General features: G+C 38.4%; 6 protein-coding genes across 12 annotated transcripts; 1 reads left to right on the forward strand and 5 right to left on the reverse strand.

Moving 5' to 3' along the window:
* LOC18792634 (proteasome assembly chaperone 4) lies at nt 686-2,448 on the reverse strand. Of its 2 annotated transcripts, XM_020555132.1 has the most exons (6): nt 2,132-2,448; nt 1,829-1,897; nt 1,662-1,737; nt 1,501-1,565; nt 1,252-1,337; nt 686-1,061 (listed from the first exon to the last, which is right to left on the reverse strand). In XM_020555132.1, the coding sequence occupies exons 1-5, from the start codon at nt 2,324-2,326 to the stop codon at nt 1,257-1,259; spliced, it is 486 nt and encodes a 161-aa protein (XP_020410721.1). In that variant the 5' UTR covers nt 2,327-2,448; the 3' UTR covers nt 686-1,061; nt 1,252-1,256. The 2 variants fall into 2 exon arrangements, with proteins under 2 accessions (XP_020410721.1, XP_020410720.1); XM_020555131.1 differs by having other exon boundaries at nt 697-1,337; nt 2,132-2,446.
* LOC18790168 (protein GFS12) lies at nt 2,993-11,115 on the reverse strand. Its single transcript, XM_020555130.1, has 16 exons — nt 10,171-11,115; nt 9,974-10,065; nt 7,659-9,791; nt 7,192-7,519; nt 6,897-7,112; nt 6,680-6,752; nt 6,389-6,594; nt 6,249-6,311; nt 5,845-6,050; nt 5,615-5,726; nt 4,918-5,436; nt 4,371-4,681; nt 4,031-4,271; nt 3,887-3,960; nt 3,517-3,652; nt 2,993-3,439 (listed from the first exon to the last, which is right to left on the reverse strand). Exons 1-16 carry the CDS (start codon nt 10,294-10,296, stop codon nt 3,290-3,292), a joined length of 4,986 nt encoding a protein of 1,661 aa, XP_020410719.1. The 5' UTR covers nt 10,297-11,115; the 3' UTR covers nt 2,993-3,289.
* Nucleotides 11,206-14,515, reverse strand: LOC18793384 (ATP-citrate synthase alpha chain protein 2). Its single transcript, XM_007222484.2, has 11 exons — nt 13,952-14,515; nt 13,673-13,834; nt 13,499-13,579; nt 13,093-13,144; nt 12,842-12,956; nt 12,657-12,738; nt 12,444-12,539; nt 12,169-12,270; nt 11,838-11,954; nt 11,626-11,742; nt 11,206-11,514 (listed from the first exon to the last, which is right to left on the reverse strand). Exons 1-11 carry the CDS (start codon nt 14,225-14,227, stop codon nt 11,443-11,445), a joined length of 1,272 nt encoding a protein of 423 aa, XP_007222546.1. The 5' UTR covers nt 14,228-14,515; the 3' UTR covers nt 11,206-11,442.
* On the reverse strand, nt 17,786-19,476 carry LOC109950048. Its single transcript, XM_020567593.1, has 3 exons — nt 19,324-19,476; nt 18,756-18,889; nt 17,786-18,659 (listed from the first exon to the last, which is right to left on the reverse strand). The coding sequence occupies exons 1-3, from the start codon at nt 19,375-19,377 to the stop codon at nt 18,371-18,373; spliced, it is 477 nt and encodes a 158-aa protein (XP_020423182.1). The 5' UTR covers nt 19,378-19,476; the 3' UTR covers nt 17,786-18,370.
* LOC18791162 (RNA-directed DNA methylation 4) lies at nt 19,663-23,011 on the forward strand. 3 transcript variants are annotated; one of them, XM_020567602.1, is made up of 6 exons: nt 19,663-19,766; nt 20,680-20,760; nt 21,142-21,233; nt 21,357-21,433; nt 21,545-21,589; nt 22,382-22,720. In XM_020567602.1, exons 2-6 carry the CDS (start codon nt 20,739-20,741, stop codon nt 22,536-22,538), a joined length of 393 nt encoding a protein of 130 aa, XP_020423191.1. In that variant the 5' UTR covers nt 19,663-19,766; nt 20,680-20,738; the 3' UTR covers nt 22,539-22,720. The 3 variants fall into 3 exon arrangements, with proteins under 3 accessions (XP_020423191.1, XP_020423187.1, XP_020423186.1); XM_020567598.1 differs by lacking the exon at nt 21,357-21,433 and having other exon boundaries at nt 19,667-19,766; nt 21,145-21,233; nt 22,382-22,533; nt 22,618-23,011; XM_020567597.1 differs by lacking the exon at nt 21,357-21,433 and having other exon boundaries at nt 19,668-19,766; nt 22,382-22,533; nt 22,618-23,011.
* LOC18790643 (mediator of RNA polymerase II transcription subunit 21) lies at nt 23,322-25,820 on the reverse strand. 4 transcript variants are annotated; one of them, XM_020567596.1, is made up of 3 exons: nt 25,455-25,820; nt 25,227-25,356; nt 23,322-23,721 (listed from the first exon to the last, which is right to left on the reverse strand). In XM_020567596.1, exons 1-3 carry the CDS (start codon nt 25,716-25,718, stop codon nt 23,699-23,701), a joined length of 417 nt encoding a protein of 138 aa, XP_020423185.1. In that variant the 5' UTR covers nt 25,719-25,820; the 3' UTR covers nt 23,322-23,698. The 4 variants fall into 4 exon arrangements, with proteins under 4 accessions (XP_020423185.1, XP_020423184.1, XP_007224402.1 ...); XM_020567595.1 differs by lacking the exon at nt 23,322-23,721 and adding an exon at nt 23,796-24,152; XM_007224340.2 differs by lacking the exon at nt 23,322-23,721 and adding an exon at nt 24,434-24,784.

The raw sequence follows: 25,902 nt of genomic DNA on the forward strand, positions 1-25,902 counted from the left end.
TCAAATAAGCTTATTTGAGGGATCCCTCAATGGAAGCTCTCTGTATATATATATCAATTTGTTTTTCTTTTCTTTTTAAAAAATCTTTTGTCTATATATTTTTAATTTTTGGATGTAAGGATTTGGTGACATGTTATGGGGTTTTGTTATTTTTCTTCTAAGAAAAGAGGGATTCAAACTCGGGTGCGGAGTGGGGTTTTGTTATTTGATGTGTTATTATTATATATAAATTTTTTAAGGTATGTCAAGATGTTTTATTTATATTATATTACATTTATTATATGAGTTTGAGTTTATAAAACTATATACTGTTGTGAATTGTGGGCACGTTAAATTTTGAGAACATGAATATGTTAAGTTTTGCTAACAAATTATACGAAATAAGTTCATCTTTGGAATATCCTCCTGCAACAACCAACATTTTGCACTTCAAAGTTCATCTTCTAAGTGCAACTTTAGAAAATAAATGAAATTTTGGTAAAATAAGAGCGGCCTATTTACATCGAATTTTAGGCTTAATAGAATCCTTACAGATAGTGGTTACAATGTTCCCTTTGGGTCTAGGGTAAATCATTTTGTGTTTAGGGTTTTGGTATTTATAGTTTATATTAGAAAAATAATTTAAAAGAAACAAAAGGTGTTTATTTTATGATGCATATGGAATTGACTAACTGAGAATTTTGAGTGAGAAAAAACTTAAAAACACCAAGCCAGCTCCAACAAGAGTGACGGAGTGGGGGATAACCAAAGCAGCAAAGCAAAATAATTTCATAAGGTTTACAATAATACAGTGATTTTAAGCGATTATGGGGTGAAGCACCTTCCTTCCGTTTGCTTCTCTATAAGATCACTTTAAACCACTTAAAGTGATTCTACATAGAAGTGATTATTGGCCTATCCAAAATCACTCCAAACGAGCCCCAAATCACTGTACTGCAAAACTATGCTTGAAACTCACAAGTTTGGCTTGCTTTCTTAAATACTTTGCAATCATAGGCAAAAATCTAAAAGAAACAGAACCAATCACCAGATGCTACAAAACTATGCTCGTCATTACACTCCTGCCAAACATCAAAAATCATATTTCAATTGACTCAGCACTTTGCAATCAGAACACAATCTTGATCAACTGTCTCAGACCCCCCACATAATTGATACTTGTTTAAGCACAAAATGGCGTGAAAAAGTGTTAGCTTGACGACTATAATCAGACTAGTATGCATTCCTGATAAACAGCAGGTTCAGAAAAACCTCAACTATGAAGACAATCCTTCTGACTTTGGCCTTGTGTACCCAAGACTGATTAGCTTCAGAACCAACAACTTTTCAGCATCTGCCTGAAATACCAAAAAGGAGGAGCAAATTATTCAGTGACAATAACTAACAAAAGGTTTTAAATGAACAACCCTGTCCTGCATATATGCAAATGATAAAGAAACACACATCACATAGTCTCAAGTTCATGTGTGTTTCTGTAGGTGTTTAAGATTGAGCACAGACCTCAATCATGGGGCTATTCTTAGGAATGTTGCAAGCCAGAATTATATTCAGTCCCGTCTTTAAAACTGCAAGAACCCCAGCATGTCAGACCATGGAACCGGAAACGAAAAGAAAACACAATGATAAACTCAAACTTATCTAAACATAGATTGATAATTTACCTAATCTTCGAGCAATGCTCGACCCTGTATTATCAGAAGCCCCACCAAGTATGGATGTAACACCCACTGTACTGTTCTGTGTAAGTCAAGGATACAAAGAAGTCAGAAATCACCAATGTAAAGAGAGATCAATTGAAGAGGAAACAAACACTAAATTATCAACTTACAGGTCTCATGGGTGCTGCTGCATACAAATGTCCCAATTTTGCAGAGTTGCAGCCAATCCATGCATATATCTACACTCAAAACAACGAGAAATTATTACCCAATTCAGAATTTGTTCAAACTTGTCAAAATTAATTAACCATGTATGCAAATAATCCGCCTAGATTTTTCTAAGCCAAAAAGATAACAAATTTAACGAATTTTCTTGCTCAATTTCGACTTGGGCAGTTCAATTCAACATCAAAATGGCCAAAAACTTCAAAATAAAATTGAATTGAAAGAGGGAGGAGGGTAAGGAAGATAACCTGCTTGGGAAGGCGCATGATTTGGAAGTGGAAAGTAGTATCGTTGACGACTTCAGTGAAGCACGTGATCTGCACGCCACCAGCATCGTCTTCGTTGCTGTAGTAGCTGGGAGCAGCCGGTTCTTTGTCTTTCGAAATTTGAGCAGAGCTCATAGCATGGTTTAGAGCACCGAGGTCTAGATCTTCTCGAGCCATTATTTGCAGACACGAGCAGAGTGAGACTGTGAATTGGAGAAATGAGCGGGGTCAATCTCTCAAGGGTTTTGGACCCCTCTTTTTTTTCTTGCTTTTTTTATTTTTTACTTTTTATAGCAGGTGCAGTTGTTTTGTTTTTGCTTTTTTGTCAGGCGAAGCTATAGTCTAAACTACAGAGAAAGAGAGAGTTTAAATCTAAGTTTCTCTCGTACACACACAAAAAAAAGTGTTATGGGCTTCGAATCTGAGACCTCTGATATGTAAGTTAAGGCACTTTTTAACTGGACTAAACTCCATTTTTTGTTTATACTTCATATAAGAATTCTATAGTGAAGACCTTATATATGACCCTTAAGTGAGGCCAATTCTCTTTTTTGGTGAAGTCATTCTATGGTGAGGGCCTTATATATGATCTTTAGCTGAGATATTATCTCTTAAGACAGAGGGTCTCGTCTAAAGAGCCCTCACTATAGAATTCTTGCTTTTTTGGTGTTTTCCTAGTCCTCCCTCTGTTGCTTGTTTGGAGTTTATTCGGCCTCTTGGCTATCTCTGTTTTTTCTGTAGCCTGTAAGCTCTTAGGAAGTATTTCCAGGCACAAAAAGCAATTTGTTTTCTTCTCTTTTCTTTAAAGAACGAAAAAATAAAAAACAAAACAAGAGGAGAAAATAGAGGGAGTGCAAAAGAGCATAACTTCCATATTATACATTATTTTTTTCTTTTTGCTGTCGAAGAAAAACAGTTTACAAACAATTATACAAAAAGAATTGCTTCTAACTACAATCAATGGATTACAATGAGTAGCTTGGGCAACCCCCCCGCACCCCTTTCTTTCTTCACTCAAACCTCAGGATACAAACTTAAAAGGGGAAATATAAATTCAAACCAAAACAATGGATACAAAATATACAGCATAGTTTGAAATATAATTAAATTGCCCTCCTTGGCAAAGTTGGGCAATAGTGATCAGCAACATATTCTCAGATAGCCATCTTCTGTACCCACAAGAAACAATCTTGAGAAGGGTAAAATACTTATGCTTGACAACACTGAAAAGTTTCTTGCTCCATGATCAGCCATGTAGAGTTTTTGGCATGTAACAGCCTGCGGCCCATCCTGCCAAATGGTTTTCATGTCATGCAAATTAGATATGTGCTTAACAAGAAATGGTGATAAAGTGCAGTGTTGTTTACCTCATCACCAGATTTGGATAAAGAAGAAAGTCCAATTTTATTTCTGGCAATCGAAATAACATCTTGGCCCCACACAGAAAACGAAGATACGCCATCCGTATGACCCTTAAGAATTGTGGGCTGAGATGGCCAATTCCTGCATAAGGAGTTAAGTTTAACGAGAGCTTGATAGTGCAATATCATTTCCATGATGCTAGAAAATAAAAAAATAAATAAAAAGTACTGGATCAATTTAATGCAACACAATTTGGGCTCCGATCCTCATGAACGTCTAAAACTCACATAACATATAAGTAAACACAGGGAAACCCAGGGAGATTGCTCCATCCAAATTATTTGAAAGTTATCATTAAATAATGTCTGAAATTACCTTCTCAAGTCCCAAATTCTTAAAGTCCTGTCAAGAGAGCTGGACACAAGTAAATGGTCCTCTGGTGCAGCCAACTACATGAGTAAATGGTAAATTAGTGAAATTAAACTAAAGTGAGGCTTTTCTCAAACTTTTTTGAAATACCTTTGTCACGTATCCATCATGAGCCTTCCAAGAGGCAATAACATTGCCACTCCTTGCATCAAATAACCTACAATGACCAGAACTCAATCCAGCTGCAATCCAAGATGGTGAAGAAGCTCCATCTGGTTGCATTTTGTCAGACCCACAGGAGCATATGGTAGAAACAAGGGAAGGATAACCAGACTCAGTAGAATCCCCCCTCCAAAGGTGAAGCTTTTGTCCTCGGACAACGTCAATGAACCTGTAAGATTGAGAAAACATTAAAACCTAAAACTGCACGAAACGTTTCCTGGCCTATATCAGCTTGTAATGGGATATCTGTGCAACACTATGTATTTACCTGAGAGAACCATTTCCAGTGCCAACTACAAGCTTTTCACCAAATTCTGTCTGATGCATACAAGTATACAAGCTACCATCAAATGCGCCGGTCAGTATTCCACCGGACAGTGTATTGGAATTGAGCATATTGACCTGGTCCACATTGACCCTGGAGGAAGAAGATGGAGGGCTTGCACTATGTGCAGAATCCACAGATGGTTCAGAATATACTGAAATTAATTTCCCAGTTCGGCTATTCCAAACATGTATTGTCCCATCACAAGACGCAACTCTTCCACTAGATGACAAGACACAAATATCGTTCACAACCTAAGAGCCACAAAAGCAGTTAGAGACATGTGCATGACCATAACTATCCAAAAGCAGAACCAAACTCGGATCTGAAATATGTGCATGACCATAGTTCCATGGCAATTATCAATGTGATTACGAGGAATCACATAGTATGGAAGGTTTCAATTTAAGCACATGAGAATAGTCTCAACAGAAAAAGGCAAAAAAGAAAACAAAAAGAGAAAAAGTAATGCGGAATAGGATAAACAAACCTCCTCATGGCCATAGTATCCGGATACACAATTAATTCTAGTCAGCTCCCATTTCTGAACAGTTCCTTTGAACCCTGCACCAATCCCTGCAGTAAAAACCGTACATTCATCTGGACAGACGGCTAAATACCGTAGGGCCCCAGGATGCGCACGGACTGAGTATATGACAGATGCTCTGATCTTCCATGGATGTTCATCTTTCACACCCCCAGCACGCCCAAGAAAATCAGGCCCATCCCAGCTAGCAGCTGGACTAGGGAACCAAAACCAGGGCTCAAATTTTAAATTTGATGTTGCTGCATGCATTTCAGCTGGACTCTGATGCATTTCAAATAACCGTTTTTGAGGCATCAAGTTTTTGGCACTTCTAGACCCTTGTGATTGCGGAATTGACCATCCAACCCCATTGAGCAACAGCTTAGCAGGACTGTATTCAGAAGTTGAGCCCTTTCTGAATGCATTTCTTTTACTGAGTACAGTGTCTGAACCACTTCGAGACAATTCTCCTGTGTGTTCCCACTGAATCAAGACAGGTTCAGAATATGAAGTGCAAAAGGTGTGGGTATTGTATTGGTTGTCCATATATCTTATCTGTGTCTGTGTGTGTATTTATGTATGTTAAGAGGGAGGGAGGGAGTACACGTGAAAGAAAAACCCTCATATTAATGAAATGGTTAAAAGAAAAATGATTGTGTACCTTCCAGTTATGATACTGTAGGAGATATTGCTCAAGTAATAACCATGTTGCACAACACTGACGAAGCTTCTCTATGCCAAGAAGGGATGCAAAAGAAGGATACAAAAGCAACCTGCCAACAGCCTAGCAAATTCAACACATATTTGAGGAGGAATAGAACATGTGCAAAAATTATATTCCAGTGTAATCTAGTAATTAAGCAGATTAAATGAACTGAGAAAAGCACTTACACAAGGTCCATACGACTTTCAATCAGAGCCCCATCAATTTTTGGCTTTGAACCCTTCAACCTTCTGCCAAAGGAAGTAGAAGCATTGGCAGTTTTTGGTGAGAAAGCAAGCTCATCAAATAGCTCTTTAAGTTGTGGCAAAACATGCAATGCTGTCAAATCCGGTCCTATCCGCTGACAAAATGCCATTAGGGTTGTAGCAGCAACCTGGACAAGAGAGGCATTATAGCATTATGGGAAATTACAAAACACTGGCTAGTATGTGAGATGCTTGAATGGGAACTTTTGGGGTAGGATGGAGGTAGAAGGTATGACACAGGTAGGATATAGAAAAATGCAGCCTTTGCATCTGGGGGACACTCATTGGACTTTTAAAATATATGTATGTGCATGCAGGAACATCACCTGAAGCACTCTATATTCTAAACTTGTCTGCATAAGAACCAGAACATGCAGGCAACTTTTATCCTGCAAAATATAAACATTCTATTATTTCCAAGAACACTCAGTTTTCAAATTAAATTAATAAGAATCAAATCCCATACTTCAATTAGCTCCTTTGCAACCACCTCCCTTGGCAAGAATGCAACTAGGCCATCTATTGTCATTAAACAATCAATAAGTGCGAAAGCACTCCAGCTGTGGACAGGCTCAGGTTTATTGATACGTGAGATGTCAATGCAGGAATGAAATACATGTTTTAGCAATGGTAGCATCTGTCTGACGATGAAGCTCTCTCCCAATAGACCACCTGGAAATTGAAAACATAAAACGCTTACAAGAAGAACGTGCCAATTCCAGGAAACATTATTTCACAATTCATTGAACAAGAATACCAATTCGAACCAGCACGTCAATTCCATCACTACTGAGACCTTTCCCAAAGCATTGAATCAGAGGCAAGATTGTCTGGGGCAAGAATGATAGTTAGCGTGATAATCCCAGTGAAAAAAATTACACTTCTATGAGTGTTTGAATGTCTTTGTCTAAGACAGATTTGCATATTTTTTTTTTATTAAATCACAAAAGCAAGAGTTTTCGGGTCTGTTTAACCTGATGAGTGGTAATAGGTATACCAAGCTCTTCACTTGAGCCAATCAGCAGCACGGAAGCGGCAGCTGCTGAACTCTTATGAGCAGCCGCATACAGGTTCAAAATCACAAGAGGATGTACAGTTTCTAGATATGCTTGTTTGCCAGTTTGATTCCATATCTCTTGAACAAAAGAGTCTTGTAGAATAGAAACCTTCAGGTGTGAATAACCTGTAGTCTGAAACACAGACCTCTATAAGAAAGAGGTTCAAAAGAAAGTTCCACATAAAAATGAAAAAATAAAGCTCAAAACTAGCCTGTAAAATCCTCTGAATGGCGGGCAAGACTATTCGTTTCACTGCTTTAGGTGTCAAATTTTTGATAAATTCTTTCAGTAATGTATAGGCCCATTCAGCTTCAGTATCTGATAAAGGAGTCACCAAAAGCGATAAGCAATAAGGAGCACACATTTCAGCAGAAAATGTTCCCATTGCCTTCAGGACTCCTTGCTTTGCAAAATTCGCAGCATAATGAAGGCAGGATCCACCTTTAGCCAGAAGCTGAAGGGGGGCAAGAAACAAGTAGGATGCCTTGACTGTGGTAGGAAAATAAGGTGATTCCAAAAGACACTTAGCCGATGGTCTCCTAATTTTTGTTACCCAGAGAGAGAGAGAAAGAGAGAGAGTGAGAGTGAGAGAGGGCAAGGGAAAATAAGAATATCTCATTGTATTCACAACCTGGAATAACATATAGTATCGAAATTAAAAATGAGAATAAGTAATACCTCATGCAATCCTTTTGAATGCAGGCTTCGACAAGTAATCTGGTGTGAGGAGGAAGTTCATGTATCAGTCCAGGTAATAAACCACTGTCCAAGTACACGGCCAACGAGGTTGGATCAAAAAGTGGCTTCCTCAAATGAAGTTCTGCTAAGAGACAACCAACAGAAAATATGTCCCTTGCAATTTCTTCAGAAAATGTCTTTGAACATGATGATTTCTGTCTCCAAAGCAAAAGCTCTTGATATCCACTGGAACCTTCATCCAACACCTCAACATGCTCAAGAAGATAATTTGTATCAATATGTCGCAACCACTGGTTTTTCTTGGTGTCAGATAGAGTTACACTTTTCTTAACATACTCGCCCGATGACTCTTCTACAGGAGCAATGTCCTTCATCGAGTCTAGATGGTAGCCATAGAGGGCACTCAAATGCATAGCATGTTCACAAAAGGCAGATGCATCTTCTAAATCTTGCAAGTAAGCAGTTTCAAACAGGACAGAACTCTCACTACTTAATTCATTCATTTTCCCTTGATACAAAGCTGACCCGTTGGTGCTATCACATGGTTTCGGTATTGCACCTCGACGCATAGGGTGAGGTTGAGTAAAAAGCTGACGGCGTCCCGTTGATCTTGGCATCATGGGCTCTGATGAAGGAAGCATTACATTCTTTGCAGCAACAGCTGCCTGACCTAACATCTTGTAACCAAAGGTGATATCAATCCAATGATGGAGTTGGCGTGAAACCCGGTCGCTTTCTAAAGCATCACGATGCAATTTAATGAATTCCTCAGGACCACATGCCCATGAAGGTACAGCCAAGTCAGTCATACCAGCATGAAGTGAATGAAAAATTTGGGGATCGCAGTAAAACTCTGGAATGCACTCATCAGGGGTCCATTGATAGAGTCTTTGCATGGTAGAAGGATATTCATTAGGTTCATAGACTGAGCGAACAGCCATACGTAGGACACTCAAAGGTAACCTCCTTGCTTTATAACTGCAGACAGCCAATTCAGAAAGACATTCATCAGATACATGATGTGGGAACTCTGATGTTGAATAGGTGAAGTCCAACTGTTCATCACCTTTAGCCAACCTCCATTTACTCTTGTTTAGATCCCGCCACCCTGCATCTGAATTCTCATCAGGCTTCATGCTAAAATCTATTACCCATGGCATCACTGTGTGAAATGTGTGGTCACCCCACCTTCGCCCAGCTAATCTATTCAAGATGAGCAGATACTCAAAATTACTAATCTCTCCCCTCCACCATTGATTAAAGTCACGATGCCAGTCTATAGATGGGGAAAGCTTCAAATCAGCATAAAGACCTTGAGAAGGACAACCAGTTATAGAGCACCCTACCTTTTCAGGTATAATAGTTGTGCATCTATTACCTCTAGAACTTGGATTAAATCCTACCCCGGGCTTATCACAAATACACAGCCAAGACCAGCATGATTCGGTAAGCATCACACTGGATGGACATATATTGCCATGGGAAACCCCTAAACCATGAATATAAGCTAGAGCCGAGAGTAACTGATATATTAGAAACCTTATATGCCAATCAGACTTTAAGGCATCGGGACTATAATGGAGAATGTTTTCCAAGGTATGTGGAGTTTTGGGAAGAACTATATCAATATACATGGATGCCTTAACCATCCCAAGTACGGGAGCAATATTTGGATGCCTCAGTGAGCCAGGGAACTGATTCTCATCAAACGATGGTACCCCAAGTAAGTTAAGAAAATTTACACTGTCTCTTCCTGAAGCTTTCCCTTCAATCAAGAGACTAAGCGAGCTCAAAATGTGATCTTCCAGAGACCTGGACAAAAATTCCGAAGCAAGCTCTTCGAAAATGGAGTCTGAACAAATGCCAACGTGAGTAATCGGTGCCAACCCGCTGATCACCCTCGAGCAAGAAAACCTACTGGAATGGTTACAGGTAGAACTCTGTAGAAATGTTTTCGTGCCACCATTTGACAAAGAATCCAACTTTGGTTTTTGGTCATTGTTAACATCTGAACTAACTTCCTCTTCATCTCGAATCACTTCAGAGGAAGGGATCGTATTAGCAATCACACTATCACTGCAGCCTTCAGCATTATCACCTATATATTCATTACTGAAAAGAAAAAGGCAAAAACCCAAACGTTTCTCATTCTCCTTGATCATCTTAACAATAAGCAAACAGACTAATTTCGATTCGTTTTATACATCACCAATGTGCTATGAGTATCGTTGCAATATTAGTAATTATATCACAATTAGAAGAAGAAGAAAAAAAGTGAAATTGATTGATCTTACACATATTTGGTCAAGCAATCTTGTTCATGACTGGGCAGGTAGCTTAGCAAAAACTGAGGAGCTGAAGCAGTTTGCCCACTTGAATTCCACAACTGCAAAAACCAACTGCTTGAGCATTGAGCTTATTTATACAAACAGAAACAAATGCAGAGAGATGAGAGAGAGAGGGGGGGTGGGGGTTGGAGTTGGAGTTGGACCTGAACGACGGCAGTGGAGCCGAAAGGGAAAGCGGAATCGGAGAGCCCGTAGACGAAAACGAGCTTTTCGGAGAAGTCGGATTGAATCCGACGGTGGAGGCAGTCGAAGCACATTTCGTGCGCCATGTTTAGAATTCTTCCTCCTTCGGTTCTTCTTCTACTTGGAAATTTCTTCAATTTTCTTCTTCATTTCTTTCTATCTTTCTTTCTTTCTTTCTTTCTTTGGAGCTTTTGGTATCTCTCTTACCAGTTACCTACTTCGCTTCAGCGCTTTGATCGACAGGTGCGCGCTACTGGGTTAATAACTGGAAAAACAAACCAACCCCCCTAAACACTTCAACGCCTCGTCACTTCTGTTTTTTCGTTTTCTTTTTTCTTTTTTCTTTTTTTCGTTAATTCACTTATGTACGAACACGAAGTTGTATTTACCTTCCTACCCACCTTACGGAATAAAGTTGTGTTTTTATTTTTATTTTATTTTTTTAAAGTATGCAACAAAAGAAAATATATTGTACATTACTAAATAATGTTCCATTCTTTCGATCAACCAAAAAATATGTTGCATTCTACTAAGAATACAGGATTCGAACTTGAAATTTCTGCCTCTTTCAAGATTGAAGTTAGAAGTGTCACTAAACCAATTGCTGGTTAGTAACTATTTTGTATTTTTATTGTTTGGGAAAGTCCTTCAATTTCTCTTACCCTTTCGATAAAAGAAAAAAAGTTCCCTTTGCACTTAGCGAATTACTCAATACATCAGTCTAGTAATTGACTGAACATCAAAAGATGACGAGCCATTAGAATGACAATTAGGCAAGTCGTAAACTTGAACACATTAAATTCAACGTAATAGGGAATTCTCCACTAAGCAATTAAGTTAAGAATTAGTTACATATTTCTAATGGGATAAAAATAAAAAATAAACCTAAAGAAAATGGCTCACATCCTCATTTCTTGATGATTTCCATAATTTTCTCATTTTATTATTACTTTTTTTTTTCTTTAAACTTCAAAAAGGTGGAGAAAAAGGAAGGGTGGGAGGGAGAGCAACCATTGATTTCTAAACAAGAACATGAACACTTAAAAACAAATGGAATGTATCAGTCAGAGACTCACAAAACTAGAAAGATCGGAAAGTTTAAATTATTTCGGCCGTGGTCTCATCTTCCAAAGACAAACTCACAATACACACATTTTTTTTGGCCAAATCATAAAACACACACTCTGAACCTCCAAAACTCATAAAAAGAGCTGAAAATAAGAAATTCTTTCTTATTCTTCACCCATGATGCACTCAATTGCTTGCTTGCAAATTCCAGTCATTGTTGCCTCGGGTCCATAAACCTGCATTGCGAATAGAACAAGCAAAAAACATTCATTTAGTCAAGCTGCTCATTGAGAATTAGGCTTGTTAGAACTGGTATCATATGACAAAACCAGAATTCCATTGCATACCTCAAGAGGAACTCCAAGTTCCTCTCCCAACGCACGCATCTTTGCCAAACCAGTTTGATAATTTGGACCGCCCCTTCTCACGAAGATATGCATTCTTGCTGCTTTTAGCTTGGATTCCTTTCATGTCACAAAAGATATAATTTGAGCATACAAAACAAGATGAAACCAACATAGCCAATCTCTTACATATGAATGTCGGAACGTGGCGGTACCTTCTCTCTGAGGGCTCTAATGATTCCATTAAATGTAGCAGCAACATCTGTGAAATTAGCTATACCACCTCCAATAATAAGAGCTCTTTTCTGACCATCTGGATCAGCAGTTGCACACTGCAAGATGAGAACTCAAGTAGTCAGGAGAAGTAAATGAGTGCCTGCGTGTAAGTGTGTGTGTGTGTGTGTGTGTGTGTGTGTGTGTGTGTGTGTGTAAGTGTGTGTGTGTGTGTGTGTGTGTGTGTGTGTGTGTGTGTGTGAGAGAGAGAGAGAGAGAGAGAGAGAGAGAGAGAGAGAGAGAGAGAGAGTTTCCATGAAAAGAGGTTCTTACATCAATCACAACTCTCGCATATTGCAACACCTCTTCCTCATTTGGAGCTCCACTATACTCTGCATAATTTCCCAGTTCTGAAGCATAACCCAAATCTCCAACCTAATTCCCACAAAGATACCAAAATATTAGGAAATACCACCAAACATCTACAAGGGTTCCCAACGTTCAAAGAAACAGCCATGAGTTGTAAAGCAGGCACTGGAGACCAAAATTTGAACTGGCTGCTACAGGGAGAGTAAAGACATATGGTGAAACTGCATCTGGCTACTCACAGTATCAGCATATATAACACTTGCACCACCTCCAGCTACCATGGTCCAGATGCGTCCTTTTGGGTTCAACACGGTGAATTTTAAGGATGCACTTGTCTGCAATATATATACGAAACTTTAGCACAAGCCACTCTTAAAAAATACCATGAATCCTTATATTAAACTGAAATGGATCGTAAATTTCTTTTATCCAAAGAATGGTTAGGGTTTTACCTTTTCATCCAAAGAATGAATAAATGTTTCTGTAGGACTTAAAACTCTACCAAAAGGCAGTGGAAACTCCACGTTACCCCATCTGAACAGCATTACACAGATTTGTAAGAAGGTAATTCAAACCAAAATTCAGTAATTAGAAACAGTAGAATTCAAAGATTGCAAAATCTTTAACGGAAGCTTACTTATTGAAGTTCTTGAAAGCAGCAGTGTCATCTAGCTCCCCCCTCATATCCAATGGATAAGGTTCACCGTTAACCAAGGTAAACGGGTTCATTTCCAGGAAGCTAAAATCCAAATCTGCAAACGAAATCAAGAATTCAAATAACCTCAGCAACAAGAGAACGTACATAACTATCATATATATGAGATCAAGCTAATCACGGTCTTACACTGTAGTAAAAACATAAGTTATCTATCTTTAGACATTGCATACCCTGAAATACAGCGAAGACGCCCTTTATGAAATCCCCAATTTTGTCTCTGACCTGTAACACACCAGAAGGCCCAATACCGACAAAACAGTTTGTCAAAGAGAAATCAAATGCTGATATCAAATAGAAGCTTAGTAACATGATTAAAGGGCAATACACAAGAAATATACCTACGAAACTCATGCTCTTTATGCTAACAGACTTCAATCTACAACTATATCTTAATGCTGCTGTAGCCAGTCAAGAAGTTCAATTTGAAATAGTCCAGTGGTTTGGTTTGGTCTTCATACTCAAACAGTCCACATTCTTAAGCTATATGCTCATCTTTACTACATGCTAACGCATTTGCAGCAACATAACTTCAAGCTTAACAAGAATATACATGAGAAAGAAGAGTATGAAGCAAACCTCCAATGGAAGAGTGGCAATCAGTGGAGCACAAGCCTCATTTGTCAAAGACTTCTCGGTCGGAAGAAATATAGTCTTAACCTATAAAACATCACAACAAACATGCATACAGCAATTAGGACCCAAAACCAACACTCAAAGAAACCAAAATGAAAAAACACAAATTTGCAATACCTTGCCCCAGTTCTCTTCAATTTCAATTCCTCCACACTCCGAAAAGCTCAATGTCGATCCAAGCCTTTCAGAAACAATCGAAAGGTAAAATTCTTGATCATGAGGCATAAATGGCTCCACTATAAACGTCGTTATAGGGGCCCTACAGCCTCCCATCTCAACCTTTTTCCAAATTCACACAAAACCCATTAAACAAAACATCCAAAAATTCAATCTTGAACAATTGGGATCGCAACAATCGATCAAAATCAGAAAGTAAAAAAATTGGATGGCAATTACCTCTTTGCCAAGACGCTGCTTCACAAACTCGGCCACCTGAGCCATATCCAAATTGAGAGCAACAAGGCCACTCTTCCCGCGTTTCCCGAACAACATATCGGGCTTCACCACGAGCCTCGTCGACGACAGCCATGTCTCCGTGTTCGCCAACTCAGCGATGTCCGTGGACTCGGTCACCTGAGCTGAGTTGATCTGGAGGTCGATTCCGGCGACTCGTTTCAAGTGTTGTTTGAGCAGCCTCTTGGAGTCGTATTCTCTGATCTTCTTCCGAGCCATTCAGATCGTCGGATCACCGTGGCCAAAGAATTCGGGTCGGGTCTGATCGAGTTCTGGGTCTGGTCTGGTCTGGTCAGGCGCGGTGGGTGTTGATATACAAGTCGATTTGCGAAGGAAAGAGAAAGTGCAGTTGGCAGGTGCGGCTGATGAGTGTACTATATTTGGATTAGATGGTGAAGGCACACGCGCGGCAGCTCACGCCTTCGACGTGACAGGGGAGTGGATAGGTGCGGTAGTTGGCTGCATCAGGAGCGTGGCGGGTGCTTCAAGGCAGATAATGTCGAATTTTGGAAGTTTCTAAATCCTTCCAACAACTTTCAACAATAATTTCTTCATCAATTTCATCAACACTCTCAAACACTTTGAACCCTTGTTTTTCTAATGGTAAATCAGTTATTACTAATTTATGTGTTATAATTTAGATGAGTGATAAGGTTTTTTCAAATCTCATCAAAACATATATATATATATATATGTAGTTTTTATTGAAGTATCCTTATTTGAAAGACACTTTTATAGGACTCACTTTTCATTATATTTCACTAATCCAAACGGTATATTTTATAGATATTCATTCAAATATCTTCTCTACATAAAATTACTAAATTCCGATATCATTTGATCATTCAATTAAATTATTAAAATTTAAGTACTTTCTTCAAGCATCATGCTTATGCTTATTGATTTTGTTGGTCTCAATTAGATGTCTTAATGATTTTCAATTTGCATGATTTTTTGTGAGCGGCTATACTATTTAAATATAATATATCTAAGGAGTATAGCCGCACGGCTATACTGGGGTCCTTTTTTAAATTTTATTTTTCCTGATTTTTGGCCAAGGCATGAAAAATTAATGAATAGATTTGTTGAAGAAGAGACATGATTAATGAATAAATTTGGTGGATTTTCATGACATCTTAGTGTGTGTGTGTGTGTGAGTTTAGACTATGTACTCAAAAAAATAACAACTCTCTTTTTCTGTACTATTATTAATACAACAAGATTCAACTAATTTAATAAGGGTTATAACCTAGACATTATTAATGAATAGATTTGCTGAATTTCCTTTAAAATATTAATTTTTTACACAAATCTAAACTACTCTAAAGTACAAAAGAGAGAATCTAACTTTGATGAAAGAGGCGAGCACACTGCCTGATCTAAATGGTCTAACCCATATATACTAACAAGATTAGTTGCTCATGTTCTTAAACTTATCAAGAAAAAAGTCAGAAGTTTGACATCAAGGAAGGAGTTTTGAAATAATAATGAAGAAACATCATATAATTATGACATTAGATAAATTATAATGATGATGAAACAGAGATTATGAAATATGGGAGTCGATTCTATTAAATTATTGGCAAACAGTACGTGAATATGAAATCCTAAGCATTTAAGATGATCTCAAATCAAATTATCCTACCACATGAAATAGTTTTAAATTTGAATATACAAGTTTATTAAATTGCTTTAAAATAATTTAACTCTTAACTTTTTGTTGTGATTTTTTTTTGGAGTTAATTTTTACTCATACCTTTGTGATTTATTTTTTCTGAACAAATTTAAATTCTACAAACACAATGTTATTTCACTTAAAAATGAAACATTAAATAAAAATGATGCAATAACAAAAATTGAAGCAGCAGCACACAAAAAACAAAAAAGAAATAAAACAAAGATGGAATTGATCTTTCTCTCTCTCCCACTAAGTACTAAGTTACTAACTATTCGGACACGATCTCTCTCTCTCTCTCTCCAATATTAACTCTCCCACAATAAGCCGTTGGATGTCAACGGTACTATTATCTGGGCCGTTGGATCTCAAAGTTAAAAGTACACAGGCACTACTTCCTTAATTACCACAACTGACTCTCCGGATTTCTCTCAAATTAAAAATAAAATAAAAGAAAAGGAGTTTCCAGATTCCGTGAGTGAGATGCTCGAAGCTAAAAGTTGACAAGCACTAGTTGTTTAATTACCACATTGATTTCGTGAGTGAGATGCTCGCCAAGGAAACTTATAAATAGCAGTGAGTGAGATGCTCTTTGTTCGCAACAACACTCAGAGAAATTCAGACAAAAACTTCACTTCAAACTTGAATTCTCTTCTACTCTCTCTTTTCTTGTGTTCTTTCATTATCAGCAGCATCAAGCAATGGAAGAGTCTCTTGTGCCGTTCGGTTTTCGTTTCAGACCCTCCGATGAAGAGATTGTGGGTTCCTTTCTCTACCCGTTTTTGGTAGAGAGCAAGCCCTTCATGTCGCTATACAACAATTTCTTGCATGCCTGCAATCTCTTCGGCAACAAGACAGAGCCTTCGGAGATCTGGAAAAAATACGGAGGGCCGCAACTCGTTGATACAGACTTGTACTTCATCTCCAAGCTCAAGAAGTTAACCCCCAAGCGGATGGATCGAAGGATTGGCAACGGGGGTACTTGGAGCGAAACTGAATCCTCCAAATTGGTTCATGAAAAGGTCTCTGGAAATCCCAACCCAAACCCCATTGGCCGAAAGAGAAAGTTTCGCTACGAGAATAAGGGTTCCGAGGATCACACAGGGTGGCTACTAGATGAATATAGTCTTTTCGATGGTCCCAAGAATGACTACAATCAACGTAGTTACGATTTTGATTTTGTCATTTGTCGGATGAGGAAGAACGATAGGGTTGGGATCAAGGCAACAAATCTAAAGCGTGGATCACAAGATAAAGAAGAAAAGAAGATGACCACAAACAAAAAGATGAAAACAGATGATCAAATGGGATCAACAGAATCATCATCTCAACAAGGCTGCTCTTCTAGTCCAATTGGTGGTGATCTTGTGGGCTTTGATCCCATTGATCTGACAATCTTTGAGGAAAATACAATGGCCGACATGGAACAACTACTTGGTGAAGCTTGGAGCCCGAGTAATTCTGAGGATGCAGTCTCTTATGATGTTGATCCGATTGGTGAAACACAAATTAACTTTGAGAATGAGGAAAACACGATGGCCGACATGGAACAACTACTTGGTGAAGCTTGGAGCCCAAGTAAATTTGAGAATGTGGTTTCTCACGATGTTGATCCGATTGGTGAAACCCAAATTAACTTTGAGAATGAGGAAAATACGATGGCCGATATGGAACAACTACTTGGTGAAGCTTGGAGCCCAAGTAACTTTGAGAATGTGGTCTCTCATGATGTTGATCCGATTGGTGAAACCCAATGTAGCCAATTGTCTAACTGGTCCCAAGCGATATTAAATCAGCTCCTGGTTGGTGTATAAGGAATTAATTCTACAAGTGATGGCTGTAGCTCTCTAATTTTAAATGTGTGCAGAGAACTGAGTATTGATGAATATATTTGTACCACGATTTTTATCGGCTTTAGTTTCTTTAACTGTGTACCTTTTTGAGTTATCAATGAACTGATTCTATTTGTCTAGTAAATTTACTCTTAATTTGTTAATTTGACCAAATATTGCTAGCTAGTTGTAACTTAAAATTGCTCTAATTAACTTGGAAACACCAGTATGCCAACAAAGAATTAGCAACACTTCCAGTCTCTTAATTCATTGAAGTGAGTAAAAAAGATCTTTTATTTCATTCAAACTGTAAGACTTGAACCAGAAGGCTATTACTATATATTACAAATTCCTCTAAATTATTCGACCAAACCATAAAATCATCAAACATATTAAATGGCTTCTGCATAGGGGATGGGTTGTCAAATCTATTACCTCAGCTCCACAAGGCCGGAGATAGCTTCTGCTGGGAGACTGATCATCATCTGCAACTATAGCTGTCGATTGTTCCCTTGCAGGTCGGCCCAAATCAACACTCATGTCATCAGAAGATCCACACAAACCTATATCTTTAGTTACTTCTGTGTCAAATGAGGTAGTGCCATTTGAAGATGGCATTCTCACTGGCGATGCCATAAAACCAAATTGATCTGTACAATCCTCTCCTACTACTTCACTGCATCCATATGCTTCGTTAATTATCTTGCCAGTATCATCCTGCTGATCATCTGCTGAACTTTGAACTATAAGATCTGATAATGTTTCTTCCGTCATGTACCATCTTTCATAGCTTCATCACATTCTTTTCCATTATAGCACTCATCTTCTCCTACTTCCTTACTGCATCCATGTACTTCATTCATTCATTCTAATGCCACTATCACTCTGCTGATCATCTGCTGAATTATGAGTCCTGAAGTCCAATAATGTTTCTTCGGGTAGCGTACTGGAATTCATATCTTCATCACATTCCCTTTCATGACACCACTCATCTTCATTTTCCAAAAGGTCATCAGACGGTTTAGTACAGGAAGGAAGCTCATCCATAGAGCAGACTTTGACCTTCATCTGTTCCGGAAGGGGTGGACAACCAGCAGAATGTTTGGTGTACTGGGTTGAAAAGAAGTTTACAGTGATTTTCAAGCTGATGATACATAGAAACAATATCACTTTCCATCAATAACAGCAAAAGCTTATGTATATTCATCCATTCACAACTCACAAGATAATAAGATGATACCTCTGCCAAGGAGGGGGAGTGAGGATGGTGTATGCAAGTTTGATCTTACGGACAAGCCCTCCCAGTGATTTAAAGCTTGCAGCAGCCTGCCTAACCGCCTTCGATACAGTTGGGTGCTGCCAGGCCCATTCAAACTGCAAAGTTCCAAAGGGAACATTAGAAAAAGGTCCCAAATTTCCAATTAATATCAATCCTAAAATAATAATAAAAAACCTTCAATCCCAATTAGTCAAATCTGGTGCTTACTCAAGACGGGTCCCAATCAAGCTGGAAATATGCTCAAATGACACATAATTATCAGAATATAATTCCCAAGAAATTTGTCCCAATCAATCAAATTAAAGGCACAGAGTTTAAGTGGGCTCGCCGTGGGTTCACTGTGAATCTCTATCAGAATCACCCAAATAAGCACAAACAAAGGCACAGAGTTTAAGTGGGCTCTCTTATTACTCCAAGCTCTTAAAGAAGTTCAGATCGAAAATGTTCAAATCAAGATTGATCTTATTATTCTCAACAGATTGGGAATTTGAAAAAAGAAAAAAAAGAATTAGGGGAAGATGGAAGGTACCCAATATAGGCGTGGCCTTTGTAGCGGGGGCTGCGAGAGCTCAACAGATAGCATGCGAAGAATCGTCCTTCTTCTGCTTCTTCCTCCACCGCGATTAGGGTTTCTGGGATTTCTGCTTCTTGCATCTCTCTTTTCAGGCGTATCTTATTAAAATGCTGTCAATCCAATTCGACCGTTGGATATATTAACCCGTATTTCACTGTTTGAACTCTACGCCTCAGATTCCGTTTTCTACGGTCAGGATCTTGCGATGGTACTTAGGGAGTGACCAAGTTTTTGCCACGTGGCCGGTTGTTTCTTGATCAACCAAAAAAAATGTTGCCACGTAAATAATCTTCAAACTCTGGGTTCGGTTCTGTTTATACTCGATGTGGCTTGGGTTCGGTTCGGGTTTGGGAAGTCCTTGGTGGGCGCGGTCTCGGAGCCTTCTGATAGCAAAAGAGGTAATGTGTTTGTTTCTCAGTCTCATTGTGCTAATATAATTGATTCCAAACTGTTATTGTTAGAAATTGGTGTCAAGATGTTTGTATGTTGAGGAAATTAATTGCAGCCATGAGCCATCTATAACTTCAAAAATCATAATGGGTTATTGGGAAAACAAAGAATCTTATTCTTGGATTAAATTTTCAGAAACCAGCCATCAGGAATTGGGGCTTCCGAATGCTTATCTGCCATATTTGAGAATGATTCTTTCCTTAAAAAATGCTCTCAGAAATCTCTCCTTTCTATTTCCTCTCTGTTTGAGGGTCCTTCTAATCCTAAACTTTCAGAGGCAACAAGGCATTAATCGGACAGTTCTAACCCTAAACTTTCTACTTTCTTTCTACTTCCTCTCTATAACATCAAAAATCATAATGGGTTATTGGGAAAACAAAGAATCTTACCCTTGGATTAAATTTTGATTAGATTTGAACAAATCTCGATTGAAGATGCACAGCATCACATGCTATCATGAGCAGAGATGATACTGAATGCGTTTGAACCTTTGAACCGTAACATAAGAGAAGGGGGGGTGTGTTGAGGATGTGGATGGAAAAAGTTACCAATGTTATGGTATGAATTATGTTGCCTCTATAATGATGAGGATAATGGGGGTGACGATGTACATACAGAGCAGTTTGGTAATCAGAGTTCAAAACTTGTTTACTGGAAATAGGGTATAATATTTGTTTGGTTCGATTTTGTAACAAGAGCATGCAAATTCCATTCTGGTCTCCTTTTGTGTATGTACATTTTGTGAGACTGCAACAACAAGAATCGAAGATTACACATTTGTAGGAAAATGGAAAATAAATTTTCTTGAATTTCTAAAGAACTGAAATTGCTGAATAATTTTTGGAACATTATTTAATGTAGGGCTGGAAATCAATGAGAGGCCGCAGAAGCATCCGTCACTGGATTTCGAGAACCTGTCAATGTCTGATTCAGCTGCAAAGGGTAAAAAAACGTTACTCTTATTTCTCTGGTATTGCCTTTTTGTTTTTTCTGGTTGATTGTAATAATTTTTTGTTGTGGTGAACAAAGAATTATGAGTTGTTCGATAATTTGATGTTATAATTAGACTATATTGCTAATGAGTTATGATTTGGTAAGTCACCAGCCTTTTGGAGGATAAGTATGCAGAATCTGATTAGCTGGTGATATCAAAGGTTTCATTTATTAGCAATCTACTTTGTTGCTTTTTTTCTTCTTTTTCCATTTATGGTTGTTTGCACTCACCTAGTGAAGGAATTTGTAGTTTTGCAGATTTCGTAAGTAGATGGAAAGTTTTAGAAGCCCTGGAATATTCAGTGCTGATTTCTTGTATTTATAATGCAGCAGAAGAATTGAAGACCAAGAAGGTTTTTGTACAGCATGTAGAGACAGTAAGCAGCTTTGACACCACTGTTGATGTCGTGAAATCATTTGTGGTGAGTATGGCAGTCCCCAGTTGATTTTGTTCTATAACTCTTCTTGTTTTATAAGCTGCTGTCCTTGATTCTCATGTTGCTACTACTAAGAAGTTGGGGAAATTGTCTAATTGTTTCTTTTAGGACCTTAATTCTGATGGTGTGTGTGTGATCATAAAACAAGGAGTGAAGAACGCAACCTTACTTTTAAATAGGAGAATGTATGCTCCACGTCTCCTTCTCCTCCTGGTCTTACGCACTTTATTACAACTTTGCTTCTATTTACAAGCCTAAGATGACATGAACTTGTACTTTCATCACCATTGTAACAGCGGAAACAAGATCAGATATTGTCTAAAGCCAGACAGACACAGGAGGTACGTGGCATAGTATAAGTTAGCTGTATTAATTAACCCACCAAGTAAAGTATTGTTCTCTCTTGTTCCTGTGCTTCCAATAGTATGATTTGTTATTTCATCTCGTAAAGAATAATGATGCATTAAACTTTTTCATGCTCTGCCTTCTTTTTGTTTTGCTTATCGTCCATTTGTTCTTAGTTCAATCTTTTGCTTGTGATAATAATCATTGTCAGGCAGTGAGTTGCTAAGAATTTGTGTCAAATTGAGATTATGCAACTCCAAATTTTATACTAGTTCCCTTGAAGTTTTTTTATTGATTCATCTTCTAACAACCATGGAGTAGTCTAAATTTTGTCTATTTCGAAACCATTATTTAGGATAAATTCAAATCTCCCTTACATGCATCTAGTTAGATATCTTTCTATTATGTCAGATTGCCCAACTTTCTGATTGATTGTTAAGAGGTTCAGAGTTTAGATTGATATTCTGAGGCAGTTGTTCTACTACTACCTTATACATTGAGAATAAGAAATAAGAACCACATGCTACGCATTGATACCATTTAAGTATAGGAAACAAGTTTTGATAGAACACTTGATGCCAGATTGGTGGACATTAGAGGTAATCTCAAAATAAGTTTCTCAGAGTGGGCAAATGTTTTCTTTTTTGGGTTGTTTTATTATTTAAAGCAGACTGCTATGTGTTTGATGATAAGATAAAAATGGTCCTCTTTTGTTAAACTGAGTATTTTAATATGTATTCGGTGAAATTTGTTCTGAGTACTATCTTATTTTGAGTTCTTTCTGTTAGGTTGTCGGAAAAAATGCACGTTTTGAACAAAGATGGAGGAGCAGAAAGGGAGACAAAGGAACATCACATGAGAAATTACATGAAATGTGTCATTTCTATGATGTTATTCTTGTTGATGTCGAGGAAAGATCTAATGAGTTGCGACAGGAGGAGTTAGTTCTCAACTCATGAGCTCTTGCCCTTTCGTATTTCCTAGAGTCTAGTTGAAAATGATACTCCCTATGATTTTAATGCAGTGAGATATCTTTGGAGGACCAGAGGATGTTGAATAGTTACTTACCTCTACTGAGAGAGTGCATTCCAAGTGCTGCTTCTGAGATTGAATCAGATTTATCTGCTAACAGCTCCAAACAAGGTTGTTTTTTCACATGTAATTGACTAGTCTTTGTTATGTCTGTATATAAAAATGGGGCTGGTGGCTTTTGCAACCCAGTTCATATATCATTGCTCTGGTCTATTATTTGGGGAAATTGACTTATAGGATCAATGTAGTATCCCTGGATCAGCATCTTTCTTTTGAACCTAAATGGAGCTCTTTGCATAGTTATTGTAATCAGGTTGAATTTAACAAATTACTCACCATGGTGATATGAAGCAAAAGCATGCCATGATCTGTTGGATTTGAAAGTATGCTTACCTGAGCCTCCTACAATATCATGTGATAATTTGTCTGCATTGGCTCTTAGTTCTAATCCTATATATCACTCACGCATCAAGCACCTCGACATTGATTTCCATTTCGTGCGCGAAAGGGTGCAAATGAATGATCTTACTGTCCAGTATATTCCTACTGAAGAACAAGTAGCCGATGTCTTTACTAAAGGACTACATAGTCCTGTTTTCTTGAGTCATTGTGCAAACATGAGGCTGGGCAACCTAGAGCTGGGTTTGAGGAGGAATGATAACAGTAATAGTTAGCTAAGAGTTTGTTAGTGTTGGCACGTGTAGCTCACATGTCACAGCTGTAATTAGTTAGTCTGTTAAGCATTAGTTATAGGCTAAACATCTGATATAAAACACAATCTCTCTATAATTGTCCATACGATTGAAAATCAAAGAAAGCAAATTCTCTCTTATTTCTTGAGTTGTTCTTCAATATTCATCTTCTTCCTTCAGCCTCAATTCTTCTTCCTTATACTGTTAACAGTTGGTGGGTTCGATTAGGAAAGCTTATTTAATGAGGTTGGCTATGATGATGTTGGTTGAGTTAGGAAACAAATGGCTCAGATTCGCGAATTGGAGGAGTTGCCCCTAAGGCATCCTTAGCTTTTCAAATCAATTGTTGGGAAGCCCCCAAATCAATAACATTGATCCAGCTCATAAGATTTCTGGGAATAGTACTGTAAGAGAGAAGATAGTATTCTTCATGTGAAGTACTGTTTGAAAAGTAAAACATAAGCAAAAGCATGATATGTCCTAAAATCCTATGTGCAATATCAAATACAAAATGTTTCTCTACATGTCTTTAATAGATGAATGCATCCTTCTACGTATAAAATACTATTATAATGAAATAGCATAGCTCCACCAACCTACTGCTATTTCATTATATAAAATACTATTAGATTTTTTAACCTCCCCAAATGGCTCCCAGGCTTTCCTCAAAATCCCCTTGACTGCACCTCAGTTAGGGAGTTTGTCAGCAATAAGGACACCAATGAGAGGGATTCCGTTGCGCAGCTCGCCCAGCCCAAGATTGTCTTCAAGCTGTATAACGAGTCGTGTTGCATCATCTTCCATAGTGGTCATTTGCGTAGGCCCCTTCTCTGATCTGATGTGATGATTTAAAAGGCAAAAGAGAAGGAAGATGGAAAAAGATTCTGCCGTTGACTACTAAAGAAAAGGAAAGAGCTTTGGATTTTCAATATGAAAAGAACGCAGAACAAAGAAAACAGTCTTGCTATGATTTGATAGCACCACAGCTATAGCAAGTTCACAGATTCATTAATGGAGTAAGTAGGACAAAGGAAAAGAGAGATGATATGATAGCACTTTAGGGTAAAACTTGATAGTTTTACAATATTCTATTTTTATCCAAGCTTCTAGGCCGAATCAGTCGAAACTCATTGCCGGATGGTCATTTGATTTCATTGTTACATACAGAAAGAAACCTTAACTTTAGCCATAAGGCTCATTACAAGAAGAAGGTGGTTGAGCTTTATCCTCCTGGGAATCAAGGCATTTGCCCACAAATAGAAGGTGGTTTCTAAAAATACTGTCAGTTAAATTTAAAATTCTGGCCCTTCTTCCAGTCAAAATTACATCTTCCTAATCAAACTTACACCATTAAGATACATGTCAATAACTGCTGCTTGCACTAGGCTCGTCATTCTGGTTTCTTCAAGTTCAAACAGTGATCTGCTGCTTGTCCAAACAACTCTCTGACCTCTTGCAATTCTCTCTCTGCCACCATCAAAACCACATTGACATAGTGATTCAAATATCCATCTAACACTGGTTTTACATCCTCATATATACCTTTTCCGAAATTCGACATTCTGTCGACATGATTGATTACTTACGGTATAGAATCGTCGAGTTTCGATTTTTTTTTTTTTTTGGTTACAAGGCAGGCCGAAGCCAGAAAAGAAAAAAAGCTAACAAGGCGCAGCCCTACTTTGGGCTCTTCCTAGTTCATCATCCAGCAGCAAGCTTTCGATTTTAGGTTCTAAGACCTAGGACCTAAAACCGAAGCGATTAACCAATCCGAGACTATAAACCTAAATTTCAAGTTCTAAATGACAATTTTGTTGACCCTAAAAACAATCAACTATATCAATAATATCATAAAACTGAAGAAAATTGAAAACTGTGTGAAATGTGACCAAATGAAAAGACTCATCACCTGCAGCTTCCAGTTGCTTCTCAAGTTGTTGGCCCACAGCATCATTTTCAGCCTCAAGTTGTGCAATCCTCTTCAGCTGAGCTTCCTCTCCCCCCTCAGACAACGGTAGTGCCGCCACCAATGCATCAAACTACACAAAGTAAAGTGCATGTACACCACGAAATTATTCAAACTAAAATTAATTCATAAAAAAGAAATTAGCTGCCACGTCATCGAATGATTGAAGACCTGCTTAGCTGCCTTCACTAGCTCAGCACTCATCAGCTTGGGTTGCTTCGCGAAATCCGCGTCACTGTCCGCTATCGGGGTCGGGGTCGGGGTCGGGGTCGGGTTCGGATTTGGAGCCGCAGCCGGAGCCGGCCCAGATCCGGATTCTGGGTAATTCGGAGAGATTCGGACCGGCGGCGCATCCCTCTGCAGCGTTCCGATGGTAGTGAACGCGATTGTCGCGATTGTATTCACTTTCTCTTGTAATTGGCTGATTGCATCCATCTCGCTCAAATTCGTCCCCAAAACGCAGATTAACAGCAACACTAAGAAGAAGACGAGCAGCTAAAACGACGTCGTTGGGCTTTAGTTTCACTCCACATTTCCATCCTCTCACCCGCAAACACGTGGCAGCTCAAGAAGTTTCCTGAACCAAACTGACGGTAATACCCATCTCTCATCAACGACA

This window comes from Prunus persica, chromosome G1, assembly GCF_000346465.2.
Source record: "Prunus persica cultivar Lovell chromosome G1, Prunus_persica_NCBIv2, whole genome shotgun sequence".
NCBI classification, from domain to species: domain Eukaryota; kingdom Viridiplantae; phylum Streptophyta; class Magnoliopsida; order Rosales; family Rosaceae; genus Prunus; species Prunus persica.